Here is a 23805-nt window from a genome sequence, read left to right as displayed (position 1 = left end):
ACCATATAACAGATAGCAGTTCCACACACTGATACTAATTACACTGCACTTACCTTGAATGCTCACAGGTACTATGTTTAATTGACATAATTTGTTTTCAGTTTTCTTCACTTTGGGCCCAGACCACCGTGAAGACTTCTTCCAGCTACAACTCATCTCTACACACTCCGCCCATTCTGCCCCCAATAAACTTTTTAATGCCCCCCATAGTAACATTGTCCCTTCTGTGGCCCTATGCCCTCCCTGGCCTTACGTTATTATAGTGCCCCATTTGCGCCTCCCCTTTGTTAAAAAAAAGCCACCACTACGATTTTTTGTGTCCCTACTTTGTTATAGTGCACCCTTTGTGGCCTCTATTACTTATTGTACCCCCTCTATGACCTCAATTAGTTATACTGGCCCCTCTATGACTCTACTTTGTTATATTGCCTTCTCTGTAACCTGACTTTGTTATAGTGCTCCCTCTATTGCCCCTATTAGTAATACTGTCCCCTCTGTAGCTCCACTTTGTTATATTGCTTTCCCTAAAGCTTGACTTGCGTCCAGCACTACTGAGTGCTGAAGGTTTTACAGCAGCGGCTGGCGGTTACTGATATGGAGGTCTGGCAGTGGAGGGACATTCTGTATGCCTCCCTGAAAGGTGGGATAGTGCTCAACATCCGACTTGGAAAGGATACTGTAATCAGTATACAGTAATCTCCTGAGTTCCCCCTAGTGGCGACTACAGGCAGACAGGATGTTATCATGTATCATCTACGCAGGAGATTTGGAGCTCTGTATCAGAAAAACGAGTCTCCAACAGCTATAAAGTTATAGTAACAAGTAAACAAGCGCAGAATTGTGTAGTCTAAAGTTGGACAGTCACTCTAAGGCACTGGCAGCTCTACATCTGTAGCAAAACTACAGCTCCCAGCATGCCCTGAAAGTAACATACTGGGAGTTGTATTTGGGAACCATCAGTTGGGAGACCATGAATGTGTGGAGTTTGCTGCTCTGGGGGTACATACAGGACCCACCGCTTTATTAGACTTGCTCCGCTCACTATGGACAGCATTATGTAGTGATGTGAGCGTATATGTCTACCTGCTGAATGTATATCTGCTGCGCTGCACTGTATTATATGGGTCCTGCAGCATATTATGAATGTATTGTGACTACTGAGAACTTCATGTATCTTTATGTATCTGTGTCCATATACGATGATTACAGTAAACATATTCATGGAACTTCTGCTGAGCTTCATGTCCATCGTGGCGAAATGTATAAATCATTGCAGAAAACGGATGTTATAATGGGAAAGAGGGGGGGGGGGGGGGGCAATCGGGACCGACAGGGAGAACATCTCCTAAACTCGCAAAACTCAGCTCAGAAACAGGGAAAGCCCTTTAATCCGAAATCCAACAAATCTGATAGTCCGTCAACAGCGGCAGGTTGGGGGGGGGGGGGGGGTGGCACATTCCTCTGTCATCCTCAAGGTGCTAATACATGTGTACAGACACATAGTGGCCACTTTATTAGAGACCCCTGCAGACTGGGACCTCTACATACAAGATGGCGGACAGAACATTGAAAATCATTTTCTAAAAACTTAGACGTTGTATGGAAGAAAATAGAACAGACCGTCGTAATGTGGGCAGAAGGTGCGAATAATGTCATGTGTCTGCCGGAAGTCTTTAATCTTTAACCCTTAATACCGTGAAGTGTACATTTACGTCCTGGGTGTACGGGGTTTATATGGAGTGGGATCGCAAGCAAATCCCACTTCATACAAGTCTGTGACAGCAGACACCCACCTGCAACAGCTGCCATCAGCGGGGTGGCGTTCATCGGACAACGCCACATGTTGCCAGTCCTCTAGGGTCTGGTTAGCCCCTCACAAGCCTAGGTGAGGCGCTGTGTCCGCAGTGATAACAGAGGCATCTGGTGGGACTTCTGCTCCCACATCCCATGGAAGCTACAGAAAGCTGCACTGACCTGCGGGATATTGTGAGGAGCCTCCTGCACGGAATGCGGATGTGACTGCGCCATTTTAACCAGGAGAGTGACGCAGCAAAAAGACTAAAAAAGTGTTTCAGGCAGATGGTAGGGTTGGTGTGTGGTGAAGACCCCATGAAGCCATGGACCTTAACTATCAGCAAGGTACTGTGGAGGCTGATGGTGGCTCCATACTGGTATGGGGTGTTCTTATGGCATGGGTTGGGTCCACTAGTCTGCCTAAACACATCATTGACCAGTGCCCGCTACGCTTCACTGCTTGGTGACCATTTGTAGCCCTCCATGGACTTCCTGTATCTCCACACTGAAATCGTTCAGAAATCCTCTTGCCCATGTGCCTGATAGAATTTACACCATTTCCGCTGAAGAACATCCAGCAATACATTTTGATATAAATTCTGCAGTAGGTCTTTAATGCAGTATTGCCAAAATTTGCATCCCAAGTAAAACGAGCCATGTGGACGAACCGATCCCACCATTACTGTGAGCGAAAAGCAAATTGGAATCTATGGACTTCATTTATCAGCACTGTGAATAACTGGTCATATAGCAATCAAAGCTCAGCTCTGTGATTGGTTGCCCTGGGCAATGAGGACCGTCCAACGTAAATTTACGGTGTGTGAGTGGGGTTCTTAAACCCAAGCCATTGCAGACTTCTGTTGCGGGCGAAGACAACTGCCCGAGTGATAAAAAAAAATTTTTTCCTCCTATGAACCTAATAAATCAAAAATAGGCAAAAATTATAAATAAAATTGAATTATAATAAAAAGGCACAAATATAATTCTAAACAGTATGCTGCAACCGTTAAAAAAATCCCATCAGTGAGGGAGCGTTTATGGCTGCTGTGATGAATAAGGCCGATGATCCGGGGAGAATTCTGTAAATTTTGGATCTTTATCACTAAGCATTATTCGCACACATGAACTGCAAATCCCGAATCATCTTCCGATCTGAGGTCATTGTCCAGACCAGCAATGGGAGGAGTATACAGTCATTACTGGGGGGCAGCAGGTTTTATAGAATGCCTCTGAGAACTGAAAAACACAAAAGTAAAAAAAATATATATTTCTGTATATCACAACTTCCAGGCGCTCTTCATCATCAATATAAAGTAAACATCACTGTCGACTGATGCGCTCACTCCTGCGTAATAGTTCATGAATTCGTCTTTAGTTACCTGGAATGAAAAGGGAAGAAAAAAAAATTAGTCTCAAGCACAGATAGGAGGCGCCATAACATGTGTGTAACAGCAGGGGGCACCATTATATGTATCCAACAACCGGGAAGGCCATAACAAATGTGTAACACATAAGGACACAAAGATACAAAAAGACACATAAACATTCATAAGGACACAAAGATACATAAGGATTAGAGATGAGCGAGTAGTGCCTTAGCCGAGTATCTCCCAGCTCATCTCTAAAGATTTGGGGGCCGGTGGGGGAGAGCGGGGAGGAAGGGAGGGGAGATCTCTCTCCCTCTCTCCCCCCCTTCCCCCGCTCCCCGCCGCAACTCACCTGTCACCGGCACCGGCCCCCGAATCTTTAGAGACGAGCGGGGAGATACTTGGCTAAGGCACTACTCGCTCCAGAAATGTGCCTTAGCGAGTATACTCGCTCATCTCTAATAGGGATTCATAAAGATACAAGCACAGGAAACTTGGAGGTATTGGTCTACCAGACATTGAAACTTATAAAAATGCAGTTCATCTCAACTGAATAATTGACCTAACTCACGCTCAAAAAGATATATTATGGGTTTATCTAGAACTAACGTCTTTAAAGACTAAACTTCAACGTCTGGTCTGGACAACCCTTAATATAAACCTGACATCCAATAACAACCCTGTCACTTAAAATATGGCAGAGGTTCAACAAAAAACTACGATTAATCCCAAATATTAGCGGATATACACCCTTCCTAAACCTAATACCCAACAAACAAGTATCCCCAATATCACTTCCACTTGCTCTCTGGAGTTATATGAAAATAATATTTTTTTCCCCCAAAATATGCTTAAAAATAAACTCGGACTCCCTCATCTTAGCGACAGAGACTTTCATATTATTAAGGACTCAATCTCCCGATACCAAGCAGATATACTTAATACTAACCAGGACTTACTTCACCATAAATTAATGTGGAAGGATTATCGCACTAAGGCTGGATTCAGACGACTGTATATCGGCTCGGTTTTCACGCCGAGCCGATATACGGTGTCCTCATCTGCAGGAGGGGGGAGGATGAAAGAGACAGGAGTAGGAACTGAGCTCCCGCCCCCTCTCTGCCTCTTCTCCACCCCCTCTCTGCCCCCTGCACTATTTGCAATTAAAGGAGGCAGGGTGGGGCTAAGTTCTGAGAATTAGCCCCGCCCCTCCCCATTGCAAATAGTGCAGAGGGGCGGAGAGGAGGCAGAGAGGGGACGGGAGCTTAGTTCCTGCTCCTGGCTCTTCCAGCCTTTCCCCCCTGCAGATGAGGACGACGTATATCAGCTGGGCGTGAAAACCCAGCCGATATACGGTCGTCTGAATCCAGCCTAAGAGGAACTTACCAAACCCTTCTGTACAACAAAGAAACCCCCTCCTATATAGCCAGTTGGGAGAGAGATCTAGATATATCATTCTCTCCAGAAGAAGTGAAACAAATCCTACAAAACTCGCACTCAAGCTTAATATCCACGCGCTTTCAGGAAGTAACCTACAAGATGATATCAAGATGGTACAAAACCCCCGAACTTCTTAACAAAATAGATCAAAACTACTCTTCACTCTGTTGGCGGTGTCTTAAAACAAGAGGCACATATAAAAAATATATGGTTCTCCTGCCCTTTACTTCAACCCTTTTGGTATGACTTGCAAACCAGGATCCATTCTATTTTAGGAACCCAAACTTCCTATCACCCCAAAACTACTACTATTAAATTTGAATCCAGCTACCGGCAACATGGGAAAGACAAACTTGCTTCTATTCCTCATAAACGCAGCCAAAGTACTAATTCCCAGACATTGGAAAGATACAGATCCCCGTCATTCAGGAGTGGTACAATGAGCTAAGAACCATGGGCAGCTATGAAAAAACTAGATGCCTCCGAGATGAGAATCTGGGCAGATATATGGAGACTTGGAGGAAATGGCTATGCTACAAAATCAGCCAGAAACTGTTACCTAATAGCAACACATAAACTTCCTAATGATGAACCACTCTCTGACTTGTAAGGAGAATGGGGAGGGACACAAAGATACATAAGGACTAGAGATGAGCGAGCATACTCGCTAAGGCACATTACTCGAGCGAGCATTGTCCTTAGCAAGTACCTGCCCGCTCGGAAGAAAAGGTTCGGGTGCCGGCGCTGGTGAGCGGTGAGTTGCGGGAGTGAGCAGGGTGGAGTTGGGGGGAGAGAGAGATCTCCCCTCGGTTCCTCCTCGCTCTCCCCCGCCACTCCCCGCCGGCACCCGAATCTTTTCTTACGAGCGGGCAGGTACTCGCTAAGGACAATGCTCGATCGAGTAATTGTCCTTAGCGAGTATGCCCGGTCATCTCTAATAAGGACACATAAGGACACATAAAGGCATATAAAGACAAATAAGGATTCATAAGGCCACATAAGGAAAATATTGGGAAAAAAAGGCCACATAAGGACACAAAGATACATAAAAATACATAGGGACACATGAAGATACATGGAAGAGACTCTTGAGGCTTTAACTGATCCACAATACAAGATAAGCAGAGACAAGCCACCTCTATAGAACCATCACCGAGGTATAGAGAAGCTGAGGGGGTTATACAGGCAAGTCTGGAGAACCTGCTATTTGGAAAGAAAGCGTTAATAAGGAGTATAAATAATAACGCTGTTGTTAAGAGCCGGAAGACAACCACCTGCAGAAGGGGCCCCTGGGGCCATCAGCTGATTATCTAGTATCACGCTTCCGGCACCCCCAGAAAAACAACTGGTCTTGTCAAGAACAGCAGTGACCAGCTGCACATTTCCCTGCAGGGGCTGCTATGTGTCTGTACTGCTTACATGCTGTTTTACGGCAGACCAGAGGCGAGCCAAGATTGGTTTAAAGGGTTTTACCTATCCTGGGAGTCCACAGTCAGACCAGCAGTTTGTCGAACTGCTGTCACAGTGTATGGACCAGGAAGCAGACAGCGCCGTACATTGTGCAGTGGCTGATCATGGTATTGCAGGCATAGTTGCCATTTAAGTGAAAAGGAGCTGTGGCTGTAATACCCCTCAAGGCCACTTCACAATGTACGGCACTATCGGCTTCCTATTTCATACACCATGGCAGCTGGTCAGAAGGCAGACCCCCACTGATCAGGTATTACCAATCTATCCTATGGATGGGTCATTAATTTTTAAGGGCTGAGAAACCCTATCACTGCTTCCAGCCCTGTACGTAAGTACAATCGTAGAGCACATGGCCAGATCATTGTACCCAGCTAGAAGACTCATCTCTTCTAAGTAGTTACATGAACCCCACATCCTACTGTTAGGGGATTAATTAGTAAAATTAATTGGTTTAGATCAATGAAGAAGCCAAGAGGAAGAATACAGAAATCTCAGGTTACATGGTCTATATGGCGAGATCACACATGTAAAACACAAGGCCCGCGGGCCATATTCATCCCGCCACCTCATTTTATGTGGCCCGTCGGCTGTGCAGCAACCTAGCAGGCAGTCTATTCACCCAGCCTGCAGCTCTGGTCCGGAGGCAGAAATGCAGAGCCTGTGACCGTTGAACTATTTTCCCCAGTGTGTGCATGCGCCATCCTGTACGCCGTGCAAATGCCAAGGTGAGACGTCAGTGGTCACTGCCGCCACTGAGACAGAGCTACAGGCTGGGTGAGTAGCCTGCCTGTAGGGATGCTGCCTGGCCAGAGGCCACTTTAGGGGTCACTATGAGTGCTGGAGCTGATATGAGGGTCACTATTACTACTGAGGCCACTATTGGTGTCACTTACTACTGGGGCCACTATGGGGGTCCTACTACTACTAAGGCTACTATGGGGGTCAGTGTTACTACTGAGGCAACTATGGGGGTCAGTGTTACTACTGAGGAAACTATGGGGGTTACTATGCAGGTCACTAATACTACTGGGGCCTATTATGGGGGTCACTTACTACTGAGACCACTATGTGGATCACTATTACTGCTGGGGGAAAAATGGGGGTCACTATTACTGCTGGGGCCACTATTCGTACTGAGGCCACTATTACTGCTGGGGCCACTATGGGGGTCACTATTACTACTAAGACCACTAAGTGGGTCACTATTACTGCTGGGGCCACTATTCGTACTGAGGTCACTATTACTGCTGGGGCCATTATGGGGATCACTATTACTACTAAGATCATTATGTGAGTCACTATTACCTATGGGGCCTCTCTGGGTGTCACTATTACTACTGAGACCACTATGAGTCACTATTACCTATGGGGCCTCTCTGGGTGTCACTATTACTACTGAGACCACTATGTGGGTCACTATTACTGCTGGGGCCACTATGGGGGGGTCACTATTACTGCTGGGGCCACTATGGGGGTCACTATTACTACTGAGACCACTATGTGGGTCACTATTACTGCTGGGGCCACTATGGGAGGGGTCAGTTACTATTTAGGCCATTATGGGGGGGGGGGTCACCATTACTAGTGCGGCCACTATGCGGGTCATTATTACTGCTGAGGCCACTATGTGGGTCAATATTACTGCTGGGGTCACTATGAGGGTCACTATTACAACTAGGGCTACTCTGGGGGTCACTATTACTGCTGAAGCCACTATGGGGGTCACTATTATCACTGAGGTCACTGTTACTACTGGGGCCACTATGGGAGTCACTGTTACAACTGCAACCATTATGGGGTTCACCGTTACTGCTGGGGTCACTATGAGGGTCAAAGTTACTACTAGTGCCACTGTTACTAATGCAGCCACTATGAGGGTCAGTGTTACTACTGAGGCCGCTACGGGGGGCAGTGTTACTACTGGGACCACTTACTACTGAGTCCACTATGGGGGGTCTCTGTTTCTACTGGGGCCACTATAGGGGTTATTTACTACTGAGGTCACTATGGGGGTCACTGTTACTACTGCAGGCACTATGTGGGTCACTATTACTACTGTTGCCACTAAAGGTTCATTATTAGGGCTCCCACAGGTGTAAGTGCATTTTGGTTGTTCAAATACGCTGCATATTTCTGTGACCCAAAATTGCTTACGCATGCGTATTCGTGCATGCAAAAAAGAATGCAGATAGGCTCATTGAGATGATGCACAAGTATGCAGTGAAGACTTAGGTTTCCTGCATTTTCACTGCATACCTCCCCCCCCCCCATAGGCAACCATATGGCAACCATAAGGCTGATGTGGCCATCGGTGATTATGAGTTGGACACCCCTGGACTAGATGAATCAGGACCGGCGGCGGCTGCCTTGACTACAGACAGAGTTTTCCCTCTTAGAGTGGGCTAGAATGTAGCTAAATGACAATGCGGTCATATTGGAAAATTGGGTCTCTATTGTCAGTGTTCCCCAACTGCAGTCCTCAGGGACCCCCAACAGGTCATGTTTTCTGGATTTCCTCAGTATTGCACAGGTGATGTAATTATTGTCAGTGCCTCAGACATTGCCACAGGTGTTCTTAACATAGGAGATCCTGAAAACATGACCTGTTGGTGGTCCCTGAGGACTGGAGTTGGGGACCCCTGAGCTAAATTACTTGGACACGGCGGGGCACCTTACATTGAAAAAGCCTTAATAAAAATCACTTAATTAAAAAAAAGCAGGGTGGTTTAGCGCAGGTTAGTAGCATTCATTAGCACCCTCACACAAGCCCCCAGCGGTGTTATAGGTTAGTGGTACGGCTGGCACATAGCTTGTGTAATATCACCGCATACACTTATAGTCGCCAGGCGTTCTTCATCATGGTGATGAAGTAAACGTCCGTATCAATCGAAGCGCTGACGCCGGCGTAGTAGTTTGTAAATTCGTCCGGAGTCACCTGTTATGGTTAGAAGATAAGAGTTAGTCAACTTGTTTTTCTCGGCAAACTTTCCTGCAGGAAGTTCTCAGGAGCCTGAAGAAGAGGGAAACGTTTAGTGAGTTATGGTGGGTCACACGGTCATTCACCTCGGGCGGCAAAGTTCCAGGCTGACATTTAGTTTCAGAAAAGTCTAATTACTATTGCAGATTATGATGAGGGGTGACGGCCCGACTGCTCTGCTTGATTCCTTACTCTACTGTCAGCACAGTACCAGGTGGGAGTCGTAAAAGCAGTCAAACTGTCATGTGAACCCAACATTACATCAGGGGGTTGTTTGATGGGTCCACATACTGTAGCGTTGCCTGTGACATAGATGGAGCTGGATATAGCTTTGCTGTGGGGCCCTTGGAGAGAGCGCAGCTCTTGGTTGGTCTCATCCTCTGGTTGTTACGAACCAATGCAGGACTGCCCCTTCCAGAGGATCGACTTGGGAGTTGGAAATTGGCCCAAGACTTATGGGAAGAACATGGAGGGGAAAACAAATTCTGCCTTGGGTGCAAAACTACTTATATACTATATGGCCTCTTTATTTGAGCCCCGACCCTCTCATGATTGGCGCTTCTCTGTATGGAAATTTTCCCCGTGACCCCGGAGTGCAGTATAAAATCACGTGACAAGTTTTCTGTGGATCAGTTTCAGTGTGAATCCACATTAGATGGGAAAATCCAGCAATCTGCGTTATTCCAACGAGGCCGGGTCATCAGTGCTAGACTAGTCGGGGCCGGGATATTCCTGCCCACAGTATGGGGTTTTCTCATGTAACAGTGTGGAGAGTATACAGAGAATGCTGTGATCGAGGAAACATCCAGGAAAAGGGAATCTTGTGGGTGAAAACAACTTATCACCAAAAGGGGTCAGAGGAGGATGTCAGGAATCATTTTGATCAACATGTGCTGCACAGTCAGGAGCAGCCGAATTCAATGCTGGTGCTCAAACTAATGTGGTTAAATGCAGAAACTCACCATCCTTTTGCATGTTTCTAAGAAAAACACAAAGATGAGACACCAGGGGGCAAAAGAGTGTAAAAGTTTGTATCACCGAGCAGCGGAAAACCATCTCCTGGTCAGATGGATCCAGATTTCTGTTGCCCCGTGCTGATGGGAGGTCACAATTTGGTACAAGCAGCATGAATCTCTGACCCCTTCCTGTCAGCTGGTCAGAACATGTCAGTACCTCCATCTAATCTACGGTAACTACATGATACTTCCTGTCCGCAGGGGCCGATATTCCTGCTGAAAGGCTTTATCACCTAGTGGAATCTAGACCATAATGAATTGCTGCGGTTCAGGAGGCCAACAGAGTCCAACGCTCTACTAGATGGGGGTCTCTAATGTAGATTTATGTTAATTATCTAAATATTATTAAATACGACCCCATGGAACTCCTGCATTTTTCTATTTTCCACAGTATTTTCTGAAAGCAACATTTTTTACCCCTTTTGCACAAGTAACAAAGGCAGGCAGCTTTCCAGAGAATCACATCTTGTCATCACTTACTTGACCGTCTTTGTCATACGGAGAGTCAAAGTTGTCTAGAAAAGTCCTAAAGACTTGATCTTCCGTCCACTCCCCGTTCTGATACTTGGGATGGTATTTTGCATTATAGACGCCTCGTAAATCCTCAATGGTGACAATCCCGTCTCCCGTTTTATCCAGCTTTCGAAACGCCTGCATGATTATTTCCTTCCTTGCATTAGACATAGGCGGCTGGAAGAAGATGCATAACACTCGATAATCAAAATGCGACTGTTCTCAGTAATAGAAACAAAGTAATCTTATAGATTAATGGCTAACAAGAGGACATGATGTTGTAGCAAGCTTTCCAACCTACTTATTCTTTCAATTCTTCACTTTTTTCAAGATATCTGCTTGCTGTAAGTGAATAAGAACACTCCTGCTCCTATTCAGAGGCCGTAAAGCTGTACATAGCTAGTCCTGCAGGCAGCTGAGAACTGTATACAATTGTATCCAGTGTAGACAATGCTCTGTGAGCTTACAGCTCAGACTCCAGACTGATACATTGTTCACAGCTAGTCCTGCTCTCAGTGGGAAGTGGACACAATTGTATCTGGTGTAGACAATGCTCTGTGAGCTAAACAGTCTGGACTCCAGACTGATACATTGTACATAGCTAGTCCTGCCCTCAGCTGAACAGTGGATACCATTGTATTCAGTGTAGATAATGCTCTGTGTGCTAAACAGCCCAGACTCCAGACTGATACATTGTACATAGCTAGTCCTGCTCTCAGCTGAGAAGTGGATACAATTGTATCCAGTGTAGACAATGCTCTGTGAGCTAAACAGCCCGGACTCCAGACTGATACATTGTACATAGCTAGTCCTGCTCTCAGCTGAGAAGTGGATACAGTTGTATCCAGTGTAGACAATGCTCTGTGAGCTAAACAGCTCAGACTCCAGACTGATACATTGTACATAGCTAGTCCTGCAGTCAGTTGAGAACTGTATACAATTGTATCCAGTGTAGACAATGCTCTGTGAGCTAAACAGCCCAGACTCCAGACTGATACATTGTACATAGCTGGTCCTACTCTCAGCTGAGAAGTGGATATAATTGTATCTAGTGTAAACAATGCTTTGTGAGATAAACAGCCCGGACTCCAGACTGATACATTGTACATAGCTAGTCCTACTCTCAGCCGAGAAGTGGATACAATTGTATCCAGTATAGACAATGCTCAGTGAGCTAAACAGCCCTGACTCCAGACTTATACATAGTATGTAATGCTGGAAAAAAAGACCTCTGTCAATCCAGTTAAGCCTATTAACCTCCAATGCTGATCCAGAAGAAGGCAAGAGCCCTAATGAGGTAGAAGCCAATTTTCCTTATTTAAGGGATTAAAAATTCCTTCCAGACTCCAATCTGGCAATCAGAATAATCCCCGGATCCCCGACCCTTCTGGAGTAATTAGTGATTATAACATGTAATATTGAATTGCCCAGGAAAAGCATCCAGGCCCCACTTGTACTGTTTTATTGAGTTTGCCATCACCACGTCCTCAGGCAGAGTTCCACAGTCTCACTGCTCTTACAGTAAAGAACCCCCTTCTATGTTGGTGTAGAAACCTTCTTTCCTCTAGATGTAGAGGGCGCCCCCTTGTTATATAGTCACAGTCCTGGGTATAAATAGATGATGGGAGAGATCTCTGTATTGTCCCCTTATATACTTCTATATAGTAATTAGAGCGCCCCCTTGTTACAGCCCTGGGTATAAGCAGATGATGAAAGAGATCTCTGTATTGTCCCCTGATATATTTATACATAGCTATTAGGTCACCGTATGTTACCTGCAGATTTTGATGCAGATTGTTGCTGCAGATTTCACTATATGCACTGCAGTGGGTGAAATGTGTAGTGAAAACATCAAATACAGTTTGAAGGGGATTAAGAAGAAACAGAATAGACGATAACTGTCTGATTGGTGGAGATCTCACCGCTTGGAACAGAACAGAGGTCCTCCAGTTTGAATGAACCAGCAGTCGACTTTGCAAACTGCTTCCACTCATCTCTACTGGACTGACGGAGATTGACGAGCGCTTGTACTCTGTTATCTCTGACAGTCCCATTAAAATGAAGGGCGACGCACCGTACATGAGCAACCAACACTCGATTCATTCGGGAAGCTTTGGGATTGGTGAGGGTGCCAGCATTCAGACCCACTTCAATCAGATACTTATATAATAGATAGGGGATACCTTGATATTACTGGAATACCCCCTTAAGATGAGAATACTCTTTTAAGGGGGTCGCCCGTGTGGATAACCCCTTATTAGAGCATATAGGTATAATAATGATGCTCTTATAGGACATTACTTGTAATACTATACAGCAAGGACAGACCAACACTGAACCGTTTTATTTAGTCCGGCAGCTCACCCTCAATGTGACCAAGAACTCATCAAAGTCTATTGTTCCGCTTCCGTCTTTGTCAAAGGTGGAGAAGAGCTGCTGAGCCTCGGCTTTATCGATCATCACTCCGTAATCGTTCAGTCCCTTTAAAAACTCCTTAAAATCCAGTGACTTGCTGTTATCGTCATCCATGATCTTGAATACTCTGCAGAAAGACGAGAATAACCATCACTATTACTATAGGAAAGGTACAATATCTATAGCTTTTCCTAGTCACTGGAAAGTGATTGATCAATATCCATCACTGGAGCCCCCCGACACAAAATCGGAGGCCCAAGCTCGAACTCCAAGACCATCACTAGACGTCTGCTTATAGGAGCAAGCGTCAAACTTCAAATGGGGAGGGGGCACTACATATCTGCTTACAGGATCTGCTGCTTACATCTTGTGCTGTGTAGCACAGAACACCTTCAGAAGTCTTGTAGAGTTGAGGCCTCGAAGGTTCAGAGCACGAGAGGGACCTACACAATATTAGGTTTTAAGGTTATGGTTGATCAGAGTCACACACATAAGGGTCATCTAAAGAACACTTTGTAATATTCCACTTTTCACACTGGCCAGTAGTGCACACAATGGGCTGACACTTCCAGTTTTCTGCAGCTCAATTGTTGGCTTAGCTGTATAGACTGGGACATATTAAGCAGGGTCATCTATTTATCATTAGAGAATGGGAGAGTTTACTGAGAGCTCTAATATACTGCTAAAGGCCTAGATAAAGCAGGATACACTATACACAGATATAAAGCTAGATAATCAACCCCCCTGTCACTTCCCAGTCTCTGGTAGAGAGGCGGTACTCCATCACTTTCTGGAGACTGTAATAATTATGACACATCCATCAGTTTCTGGTGCACACTCTAGTAAATTTGCCATGACCCCGTCCACTAATACCCACCCACTATTCAAAAAATTGGTGAGCCTGTAGTAAAAACTAGAAAAGTTGCACATTTTTGCAGAAAACAGGGGTGTGTCAAAATTTGTGCCACTTTTCTATCTTAACTGTCTTGATAAATCCCCCCCCCCCCCCCTCTATTTTGAGATGTGAAATACTAATGAGGGGGCACAATCTTAAGCGCCCAAATGAATGATGGCTCCAGCATCTATCTCTGCTGCTCACCTCCCCAGGCCTTTGATTCCTGCAGAGCCACGGGTGAGACACTGCAGACGAAGCTTCTCCAGTGGATCTGTGCAGGAGTTTAAGTTTTTCTTTGCCTGCATCGCCATCTCATGGTCTTTTCTAGCAGTGCCAGCCATCTGAAGGGCATAGAGGAAACATGGAGGATGTTTACAGTATAACACAATTTAAAGAAAACAGTAGCAGCTAATATACATGCTAGTGATTAGAATAACACTGCTTTATTCTCTAGATCAATGATCTCTACATGTTGGGAAACTTCAATTTGTAGCATTGTATTGAGGGCATGCTGAGAGTTGTAGTCTCCAGATTGCTAAAGAATCAATATTACATGTCAACGGTTCTAGTCAGAGTAGCTAGTATGTGGGGCAATTAGGGGCCGGTCCCCTACAAACCAGGCTGTATCAAAGAAAATTAACTATACCCGGTGGTCTAGGGCAGTGAAAGGATTAACGCCAGCAGTGAAAGGGTTAATATCAGTATTCCTGGAGGTCTAAGGTAGGAGAAGGGGTTAATGCCAATACTATTGATGGTCTTGAGCAGTGAAGGAGTTAATATCAGAATCCTTGTTGGTTTGGGGCAATAAAGGAGTACCAGTATCGCTGGAGGTTTAGGACAGTGAAAGAATTAATGTCACTCTCACTAATGATCCAAGGCAGTGAAAGGGTTAATATTTGTATCCCTGTTGGTCTAGGGCAAGAAAAGATAATGCCAATATTTTTGCTGGTCAGGGGCAGTGAAGGAGTTAATGTCAGAATGCCTGGTGGTCTACAGCAGCAAAGGAGATAATTTCTGAATCTCTAGAGAGAAAATGATTGCCTGCATTCTTGGTGGTCTAGGGTAGCGGAGGTGTAGATGATGTATCCCTGTTGGTCTAGGGCAGTATAAGAGGTGAAGGTCAATACTATTGGTAGTCTAGGCCAGCTAAGGGATTGATATCAGAATCCTTGGCAGTCTGGAGTAGTAAAGGAGTTCCAGTCTCACTGGTGGTCTAGGGCAGTGAAAGGATTAATGCCTGCTTCCCTGGTGATCTGAGGCAGTGTAAGACCTAATTTCTGTATTTCCTGTGGTCTAGGACGATAAAAGGAGCTGATATCAATGTTTAGTTGTCTATGGCAGCGAAGGGGTTAATGTCAGAACCCCTGGTGGTTAAGAGCAGTAAAGATGTTAATTCCAGTATCCCTGGTAATCTAGGGCAGCAAAAAAAATTATTGCCTGAATTCTGGGTGGTCTAGGGAAATGAAAGGGGTCAATGCCAACACTTCTGGTGGTCTAGGCTGGAGAGGCGGATAATATAAGAATCCCCGGTCGTCTAGTGTAGGAAAGGAGTTAATTCCAGTACTCCGGGTGGTTTAGGGCAGTGAAGAGGTTAATGTAAGGTTTCCTTATGATCTAGGGCAGTGAAGAGATTAATGTATGGATCCCTGGTGGTGTAGGACAGTGGATGGGTTATGTTAAGGTTCCCTGATTATCCTGGCCAATGAAAAAATTAATGTAAGGATCCCTGGTGGTCTAGAGCAGTCAAATGTTAAATTTTAAGTAGAGGGCAGTGAAAGAGTTAATGCTACTTACCTGGGGTCCAGTGGTTACTCACCTCTCCAGGCACCAGGGTTGTCCTGGCTGTAACAAGAGGACACTGAACCTTTCTATCTCTTCCTTGCACGCATCTCTATGATCAGTGCAGGGAGGGGACGGTGCAGCTATAAATGTACTACTATGCAGTTCTCTATAATTGGGCAAAGCGAGGTTTTTATGAAGCGGGGTTGGCAGCCGATCCCGTTCCATAAACAGCGGGTGTCAGCCATCCTTGAAAGCATGACACCTGCTTGCAACAGCCGTGATCAGCGATCACGATGATCACATCTGTTAACCCTTTAAATGCTGCAGTCAATTCTGACAGTTGCATTTAAATGCCCAATCGATCAGATCATGAAGTCCCATGTTAGCCTGGCAGAATTGCATTTTTTTTTCCATTTCACTCCATATAGAAATTTAAAAAAAAATTTCAATACATTATATGGTACACTAAATAGTACCAGTGAAAAGTCCTCAGACAACTATGCTGATGGTCAAAATAAGAGTTACGACTTTTTGAAAGTAGGGAGGAAAAAATAAAAATAAACAAAAAGTAGCCACGCCATTAGAGAGTTAAAGGGGGGAGCTCAGGATGTCCTTGGGATAGAACCGGGGCAGTTAAAATTGCGTCCGTACATATGGCTATTTTTTATAAGGGGACATTCCTCCTAATAAGCAGACCTGGGGTCATTAGTCAAGCCCCCGTCTGCCTTGGCAACCCATTGGCACTCGTCGCAAGGAAAAGACTGTTAGAAGTAGCGATGATGGAGTGCGTCCTGAATGGAGATGCCGTCATACCGCAGTGTTTGCCTTCTCTACGTTGGACAGCAGAGATGGAGGAGACTGTTATTCTGAGATTTCACCTCACCGTAGATCCGTTCCCCGCCGCTGCGCCGGATCTCTGTTATTGATTGACAGACCTGGTTAAACATTACTAAAAGGAGATTTTCGAAATGCCAGGCACTCCAGTATAATAGGAGGGGTGCGACAATAACTTCCCTTTAGAGGGTTTGTAGCATGTTAGAAAAACATCACAAGTGGGGCGCTGCTTTTGGAAGAAAAACGCCATGTTTGTGTTACATTATATAATGTGCCTGCTGCGGAATAGGTTGGCGCTATAGAAATAAAGATTATTATTATGTGCCAGTCTACTACCCTGTTTCCCTGAAAATAAGACATACCCTGAAAATAAGACACAGCATGATTTTCCAGAATTTGTGAGGATGCAAAATGATTTTTCAGGCTTTTTGAGGAAGCTTGAAATACAAGCCCTACTCCAAAATTAAGCCCTGCTAACAGTTAATTAAAAAAGTCAATTTAAATAGTGTCCAGGCAGCTATACATGTAAAAAAGTTAAACCTTTTTGAACAAAAATGTATATAAGACACTGTCTTATTTTTGGGGAAACACGGTAATAAAGTACATATAATATCACTAGAACAGCCATCTACAGCCCCATCGGCATTGTTGATATGGGGGCTCCGCAGGCAATGAAATACTCTGCGTAGGATCGACTAGACCAAGAGTAAACGGAAATGTTACGCCAAAGTTGTGGAATAGAAGGAGGTGAAGTCCAAGCTGAAAATCCTACATAGAATTGCCTCGCTGATCCAAAATGAATCCCGTCATTCACACATGCTGTGCAATTTTGGTACGTGGGGAAAAAAAAATCTCGCAAAAAGGCCAAAGTGATGTCAGGTGTGGCACAAGCCACAGAAAACAGAGTGCGCAAAACAACGCAATGAATGTGTGCTCGCTGCTTTCTGCGCACCCTTACACTTTAATGGGCGATTTTTGGTACGTGAATACGAACTAAAATAGGATGGGACATGCTGCGGGGCTTTTTTTACCACATCGGTCTGGGATGGTCCTTGAGGCTGCGGATTTCCTGCAACGCATTCTGCGCCATTGTTCATACTACTTACATATAGTACATACTAGACTGAGTTAATGGGATACACAAATGGCGCAGATTTTGGCGTGGAATTTGTGAAAATAAAATTCCGTATAAACAGGATCGAAGTGGAAATCCACACAGATGGAATTTTCTGATAAGCGATAGGCAGAACATCGCATCAGCGGAGAACGTATAGAGGCGCAGTTTGGACCCCAATGCAAAATCTGTGCCATGCAGCCACCTGTAACTCGGGGGTCTTCTTAAGCAGCCTCCAGGAGGGACGGAATACTCTGCAGGTCGAAATGTGGATTTAGACACTTCATTCTGTCATTTTCAATTGTGCATCAAAATCCGCCCGGTCTGGCTTTTCCGAATGGTGGAATATTCCACAGCGCCCTTCGCCTTTGGACCCCCTTAAGCATTAGGGCCTGGGAGAAACTGCTACCTTTCCACCCCTAATAGTTGCACCCCTCGATACGTTAACTCAATAGTCTGTTGCTTTCTAAATAACGGGACGTTCACATCAATGATATGGCGCAACAACTCTGTGAATGGATGCACGCAGCCAGCCTACGCCCACATGTGTGGACAAATATGCGCACTTAGATTAAGGCCCCCTGTCCACGGCGGTCACAGAATATCGCCAGTGATATTCCGCCGCGGGGGACGAGGGGGCAGTGCTGACAGGTCTCAGTGGTGAGCCAGGGGACAGGGGGCTGCGCTTTCCATAGCAATTGTTCTCAATGGGTCGGAAAAAGCATTGCACCACATGTGAGGTGCACGCAAGTGCCCTGCGAGGTTTCCCATTTACCCTTTTCAATCCAATTTGTATCCTGGTTTTCCTAGGGGTCTTACTCTTTTTCTGCCGTTATACAACAGCGCTATCTGCTGGCTAAAGCCAGTACTGCATGAGGTGACACGTTGGATAGGCTCCGATAGCAGAGAGGCTGGCAATATACAGTAAGAGAACCCCGACGGACATCTACCAACATCGGAGCTGTACAGCCTTAAATCATAATGTGTTCAGACGTCAGACAGTGGATTGGAAAGGGTTAAGAACAAGGTACCCCATGGAAGCTAAAAGTCTGACGAAGGCCTACATGTCTGCCATGTAACTCAGCCTGAGGTGAAGAAAAAAATCTAAACGCCACGCTCACGGGTCTGGGAAGATCATACAAAGTATTCCAAGTGGTATAATCTTTTATACCTATATTTTATGGCAACGCGTTTCGACATGTGAAACAACGCCTTTTTAAGCATATAATGACAAGTCAATCCTGGACGCACGTGGCGCGGTTTCATTCCTTTTCTGTCACTCGGCCTATTAAACCCTGCCTCCCAGAGTCTAATAGGCTGCTGGCTGTCATGCGCTTAGTAGAACGCACTACATAAGTAATGCAGTGTACTATCCTAAGATCAAACAATCACATCTTTAGGTCCCCTTCAGGGACTAAAGAAAAGTGTAAAAAAAGTTCAATAAAATTTAATTTAAAGTAAAAAAAAAAAAGTTAAAAAAAAACAAACCTTATTTTCCCCACCAAAACCCTTTTTAAATGGCTAAAATACCATGAGACAATTTAAAAAGCAGCATATAACTGATATGACGGCGATCATAAGGAGACGATGAAAGCATTTTGTTATTTGTTGTACTTGGCGAACACCGTAAATCTGAATCATAATCTTAAAGACCAAACACCGGAATCGCTATTTTTATGTTGTTCGCCTCCCAAACAAAAATACAATGAAAAGAAATCCAAAAATCACATGTACCTTAGGCCGCTTTCATTGGCTGAGAAAAATCGCAGAAGATTTGCGCATTGCGAGATGCACGAATATGAACCCCATTCTTTTAAATAGGGTCATACACATAAGCGACCTTTCACCGCACCACCATGCAGGGAAAAAATAAAATCACGGCAGTCCTATGTTTGGGCGATCCTTCAGAACGCCTCGCCTATTGCTTTAAATGGGAGAGGAAACATCGCACAGCGCGCACGCGATGTGAGGCTTCCAATAGAAAACCATAGGAAACACTTGCCGATCCTCCAACACAGCTGCAAGCCGCGCAGGAGGATCACAACTGTACTGATCTGATGCAAGACATTTTAAAACAAAAACACCTCACACCCGCGGGTACATTTGCACACCAATAGTCCCCATAGAAGTCAATGGGGATGCGTAAATGCATGCAAAATCTGCTAGGAGTTGCGTGAAGCACTTAGGAATTGCGCAAAAAAAGAACAATCTGGATCTCATTAGATTAAGTAGCTATTTCAATCGGTACACATTTTTTTTGACTCTTGCAACGCGACTATGAAAATCACTTGGCCCTTTAAGGCACAGAACAGGCCGGTCACTCAGGGGTTAATATGCCGGCCATAAATGTCATCCTAAAACTTGCAGACTATAAGTAGACGGCAGTGACACAGAGCCGATCACTAGTGGCTGCAGAAGTACAAGAGATCCATAACGGCTGTCCACCTATAGGGGCTTCACTTCCATACTGTCACCTTATAGTCTCACGACGGGATCCTCCCGCAGCCTTCACCTGCTACTATGGACGCAGCTCTCGCTCAGCAGGTAGAGTAGGCCCGCCCCTTACTCGGAAGCTCTCGCGTCCTGATTGGATAAGCATACAGAATCCTTCGCAGCGATTGGTGGAGATTGCTGTCTGTCACGTTGTCCCCGCCCGTTGCTGCTGGTTAGTTACACATAGTGAGGTCGCTATGGAGACGGCGTCAGACGTTCTAATACAGAACCGTGCAGCAATAGCCACGCCCCCTGGAGCAGCGGGGACAGGTTTAACCCCTCCTTTACCAGCATGCCCTGAGGTTTCTAGAATGTAGCGGAAGAATTACTTATTAACAGTGAAGATTGTCAGAAGTTATTATTACTTACTAATGGCAAACTAGAAGTGACTGAGCATGACGACCCCAGGAGTGTTTTTTTCTATTCACTATGCGGGATAAGTAATGAGTTACTTTTAATAGATCAGGCTTTTACAGATGCAGCGATACCAAATTTTTTTTAAAAAATTGACTTTTTTTATTATGAATATCAGAAAATGTTTTTTTTTTTAAACTTAACTTTTTAAAATTAATTAATCAAACTTTTTTTTACATTTTTTTTTAAACATCCACCTTGAACTTGAACATGCGATCATTTGATGAGCTCCTGCAGTATAATGTAATACCACAGTATTACATTATACTTCAATCTGACAGACGATCAAATCATGCCACAGCTATAGGCAATCTACAATGGCAGCTCTTGAAGCCTTCAGAAGGCCCCCAGCTGCCATGGCAACCAAACGGGACCCCTGAACTTTGAGCTAGGCATTTAAATGCCACTGTCAGAATTGACAGTGGCATTTAAAGGGTTAGAGCCTCGTGTGGTGCAGAGTGTAAGCTCTCACTCATGACCTGAAGGTTGCAAGTTCAATCCCCAGCTCAAGGTCAACTCATCCTTCCAAGGTCAGTAAAATGAGCATCCAGCTTGGTGCTCAATAAATAATAAGTTGGCGCTATACAAATAACAAGATTCTAACAGCCACCATCAGTGTGCGTGCTGATCAAGGCTGTTGCTTGTAGGAGTCGGCTGTAAGAAACAGCCAGCACCCACAACACTGTATGGCGCAGGATCAACTCCCAAACCTGCATGGAACCTCCATGCCATAACTGTGAGTATTAAGGGGTTAACATACATTCACAGGTGAAAATCTGTACCATTAGGCTACATTAACATGAGCATGAATCTCACACAAGACGTGCTAATATGAATTTCATTCTTTTTTGAGAGATGTTTTCCTTCACAGGAAAACGGGGAAAAAAATCATATTTTTTTACGTTCCTCGCAACGCCCATTGTTTTCAATAGGACAGTCAAATACCTATCGCATGCCATGTGATGCGCACACAAGTTCGATGTGATGTTTGCAATCTATGGGAAACATTTGCGAAACAAGCGCCGGAGGATCACGATTTAACAGAAGTGATGCAAGTTTTTGAATGAAAGATTCTCAGGCCAATATCGCGCCTGCCCATGTGAATGTAGCCTTAGGCCGGCTTCCCACGGCGGTGACGGGCTCCGCCGCGGCTGGCGGTGGGCGGGGAAGCGGTTTCACGCCACTTCCGCTGTGCCACAGCGGAAGATAGCATGACGAACGGCTTCCATTGACTGCAATGGAAGCCGGCCGCGCTTACACCCGCGCCAAATAGAGCATGCTGTGGGTGAGGACGGGTGATTTCACGGTGCGGAATTCCGCGATGGAATTCCGCAACGTGAGCATTGGGCTATTAGGTTCAATAGAATTATGCGGCGGAAATCCGTCCGTGGATTTAGCCCTCTAAGGGCTTCCACCCAGTGGCGATATTTACTCCACTGCGATGCGATTCTAAAGTTAAAGTCTCGCATCGCTTTCTGCCAAGCCATGTGGAATGATTATCGGGGAAGGGCTTGAAATATAAGCCCTTCCCCGATAATCATCAATAAGTGGCTCAGCGCTCAGGCTGTGCAGATTGGCTGAGGGCTCAGCCAATAGCTAAGCAGTAGCTGCTATTGGCTGAGCCCTCAGCCAATCTGCACAGCCCTTTCAGGAGGCTGAGATTTTTAAATCCCCGACTGCTGAAAGAGCTTTATAGCAGTGCCGGGGAGCTAGCAGGAGGACGCGGCTGAGCGCAGGAGAGGTGAGTAATAATTTTTTTTATTTTTTTACACACTTATTGATGATTATTGGGGAAGGGCTTATATTTCAAGCCCTTCCCCGATAATCATTCTGCGGGGCTTGGCTGAAACCATTGATTTCAATGGGATCGGCAGCAGTGCCGATCCCATTGAAAGCAATAGAATAGAATGCCGCGGACTTCTGCCACAGCTGTGGCAGAAGTCCGCGGCATTCTCCCTATGCTTTCAATGGGGCTAGAGCTGCTGTCGCTAGCCCCATTGAAACCACTTGCGATATGCCGATTCTATACCGGCCTCTTTCTTACACTGCGATGCGAGATTTTTCTCGTACTCTCGCAGCGCAAGAATGAAAATATCGCCAGTGGGTGGGAGCCCTCAATGGACAATCTGTGTTGAGTTCTGATGTGGAAAATTTGGTTTGTGCATCAAGTAATGACATGTCAATTCTTAATGCAGAAACTCAGGGAAACTATGTTTTCTGCTCCAAAATTCCGCGACTGGATTTTGCCCATTGACAGACCTAAGGGCTCCTTCAGACTGGTGAGCGCAATATGGGTCCGCGATTCACGGCCCAATATTGCACTTGCCAGCATGTGAAAGCCCCGTGGATGCAAAGCGTTTATGTGTGAACACAGCCTAACATCACTGCGGGGATGAAGGAATCCCCCGCTGCGGCTGTCACAGCTACGGCAGGGGATCGCTATGCTCTCCCATTGATTTCAATGGGCTGCTGCCGCCGGCCCCACTGAAGACAATGGGAGATATCGCAGAAATATAGAATATGCTGCGATGTGTTTCCTGCATAGCATCATGGGGCCATGCAGAGAAACATCACAGAATGGGTTTCATATTTGTGCGTATTGCAATGCACTAATCTCATGCGATTTTCACGGATTTTAGACAGTTTTTTTTTTTTTTGGAATTCACACAGTACATACCGATGTGAATACCGCCATCTGAGCATACCCCAAGACGCACCTAAGGACACAGAAAATTCTGCGCCAAAACCAGCATGTATATATGGAGACAAATTAAGCTGTGTCGTTAGGTGTGTCTTGCAGAAATATTCCCCACTAGTTAAAGGTCCCAGAGACGCCTTCACAGGACGGAATATTCCGCATCAGTGTTGCAGAATGTGCTGTCCTGGAATTCTGCACCTAGATCCGTGCGCCTAAATGTGGAACTGCCAACAGAATTCTGCAATTTTTAATTTTGCATCAAAATCCATGTTAGCGGTGCAGATTTTGATGCTGAATATCCCGCACGAGGGCGTATTCCACAAGTCGCCCCATGTAAAAGGGCCCTTAAGCAGGTCTGGTGCTTGGTAGTTGCACATAAAAAAACACCATCTGAAAACCACATGCATTTTGCGACAAAACACCAAGATTTTACATTAAACTTTTTTTGCGGGATGAACTCTAGTTTTCATTTATCCAATTTTTGGGAATATATAACTTTTTGATTGTTTGTAATTCTATTTTTTTTGTCTGGAGGCAAAATTAATAAAATCTGCAATTCTGGCAAGTTTTCTTATTTTTAAAC

The 23805-nt window shown here is 45.2% G+C and overlaps 1 protein-coding gene across 1 annotated transcript; it reads right to left on the bottom strand.

Moving 5' to 3' along the window:
• Positions 1 to 3046: 3046 nt before the first annotated feature.
• Positions 3047 to 20159, bottom strand: LOC136626878 (calcyphosin-like protein). The gene is made up of 6 exons (XM_066601831.1): positions 20092 to 20159; positions 14092 to 14228; positions 12942 to 13119; positions 10545 to 10754; positions 8903 to 9006; positions 3047 to 3173 (listed from the first exon to the last, which is right to left on the bottom strand). The coding sequence occupies exons 2-5, from the start codon at positions 14226 to 14228 to the stop codon at positions 8905 to 8907; spliced, it is 627 nt and encodes a 208-aa protein (XP_066457928.1). The 5' UTR covers positions 20092 to 20159; the 3' UTR covers positions 3047 to 3173; positions 8903 to 8904.
• Positions 20160 to 23805: the final 3646 nt, after the last annotated feature.

The sequence above is a fragment of the Eleutherodactylus coqui genome, chromosome 5, assembly GCF_035609145.1.
Source record: "Eleutherodactylus coqui strain aEleCoq1 chromosome 5, aEleCoq1.hap1, whole genome shotgun sequence".
Classification (NCBI taxonomy): domain Eukaryota; kingdom Metazoa; phylum Chordata; class Amphibia; order Anura; family Eleutherodactylidae; genus Eleutherodactylus; species Eleutherodactylus coqui.
This window is presented reverse-complemented; position numbering and strand designations above follow the sequence as displayed.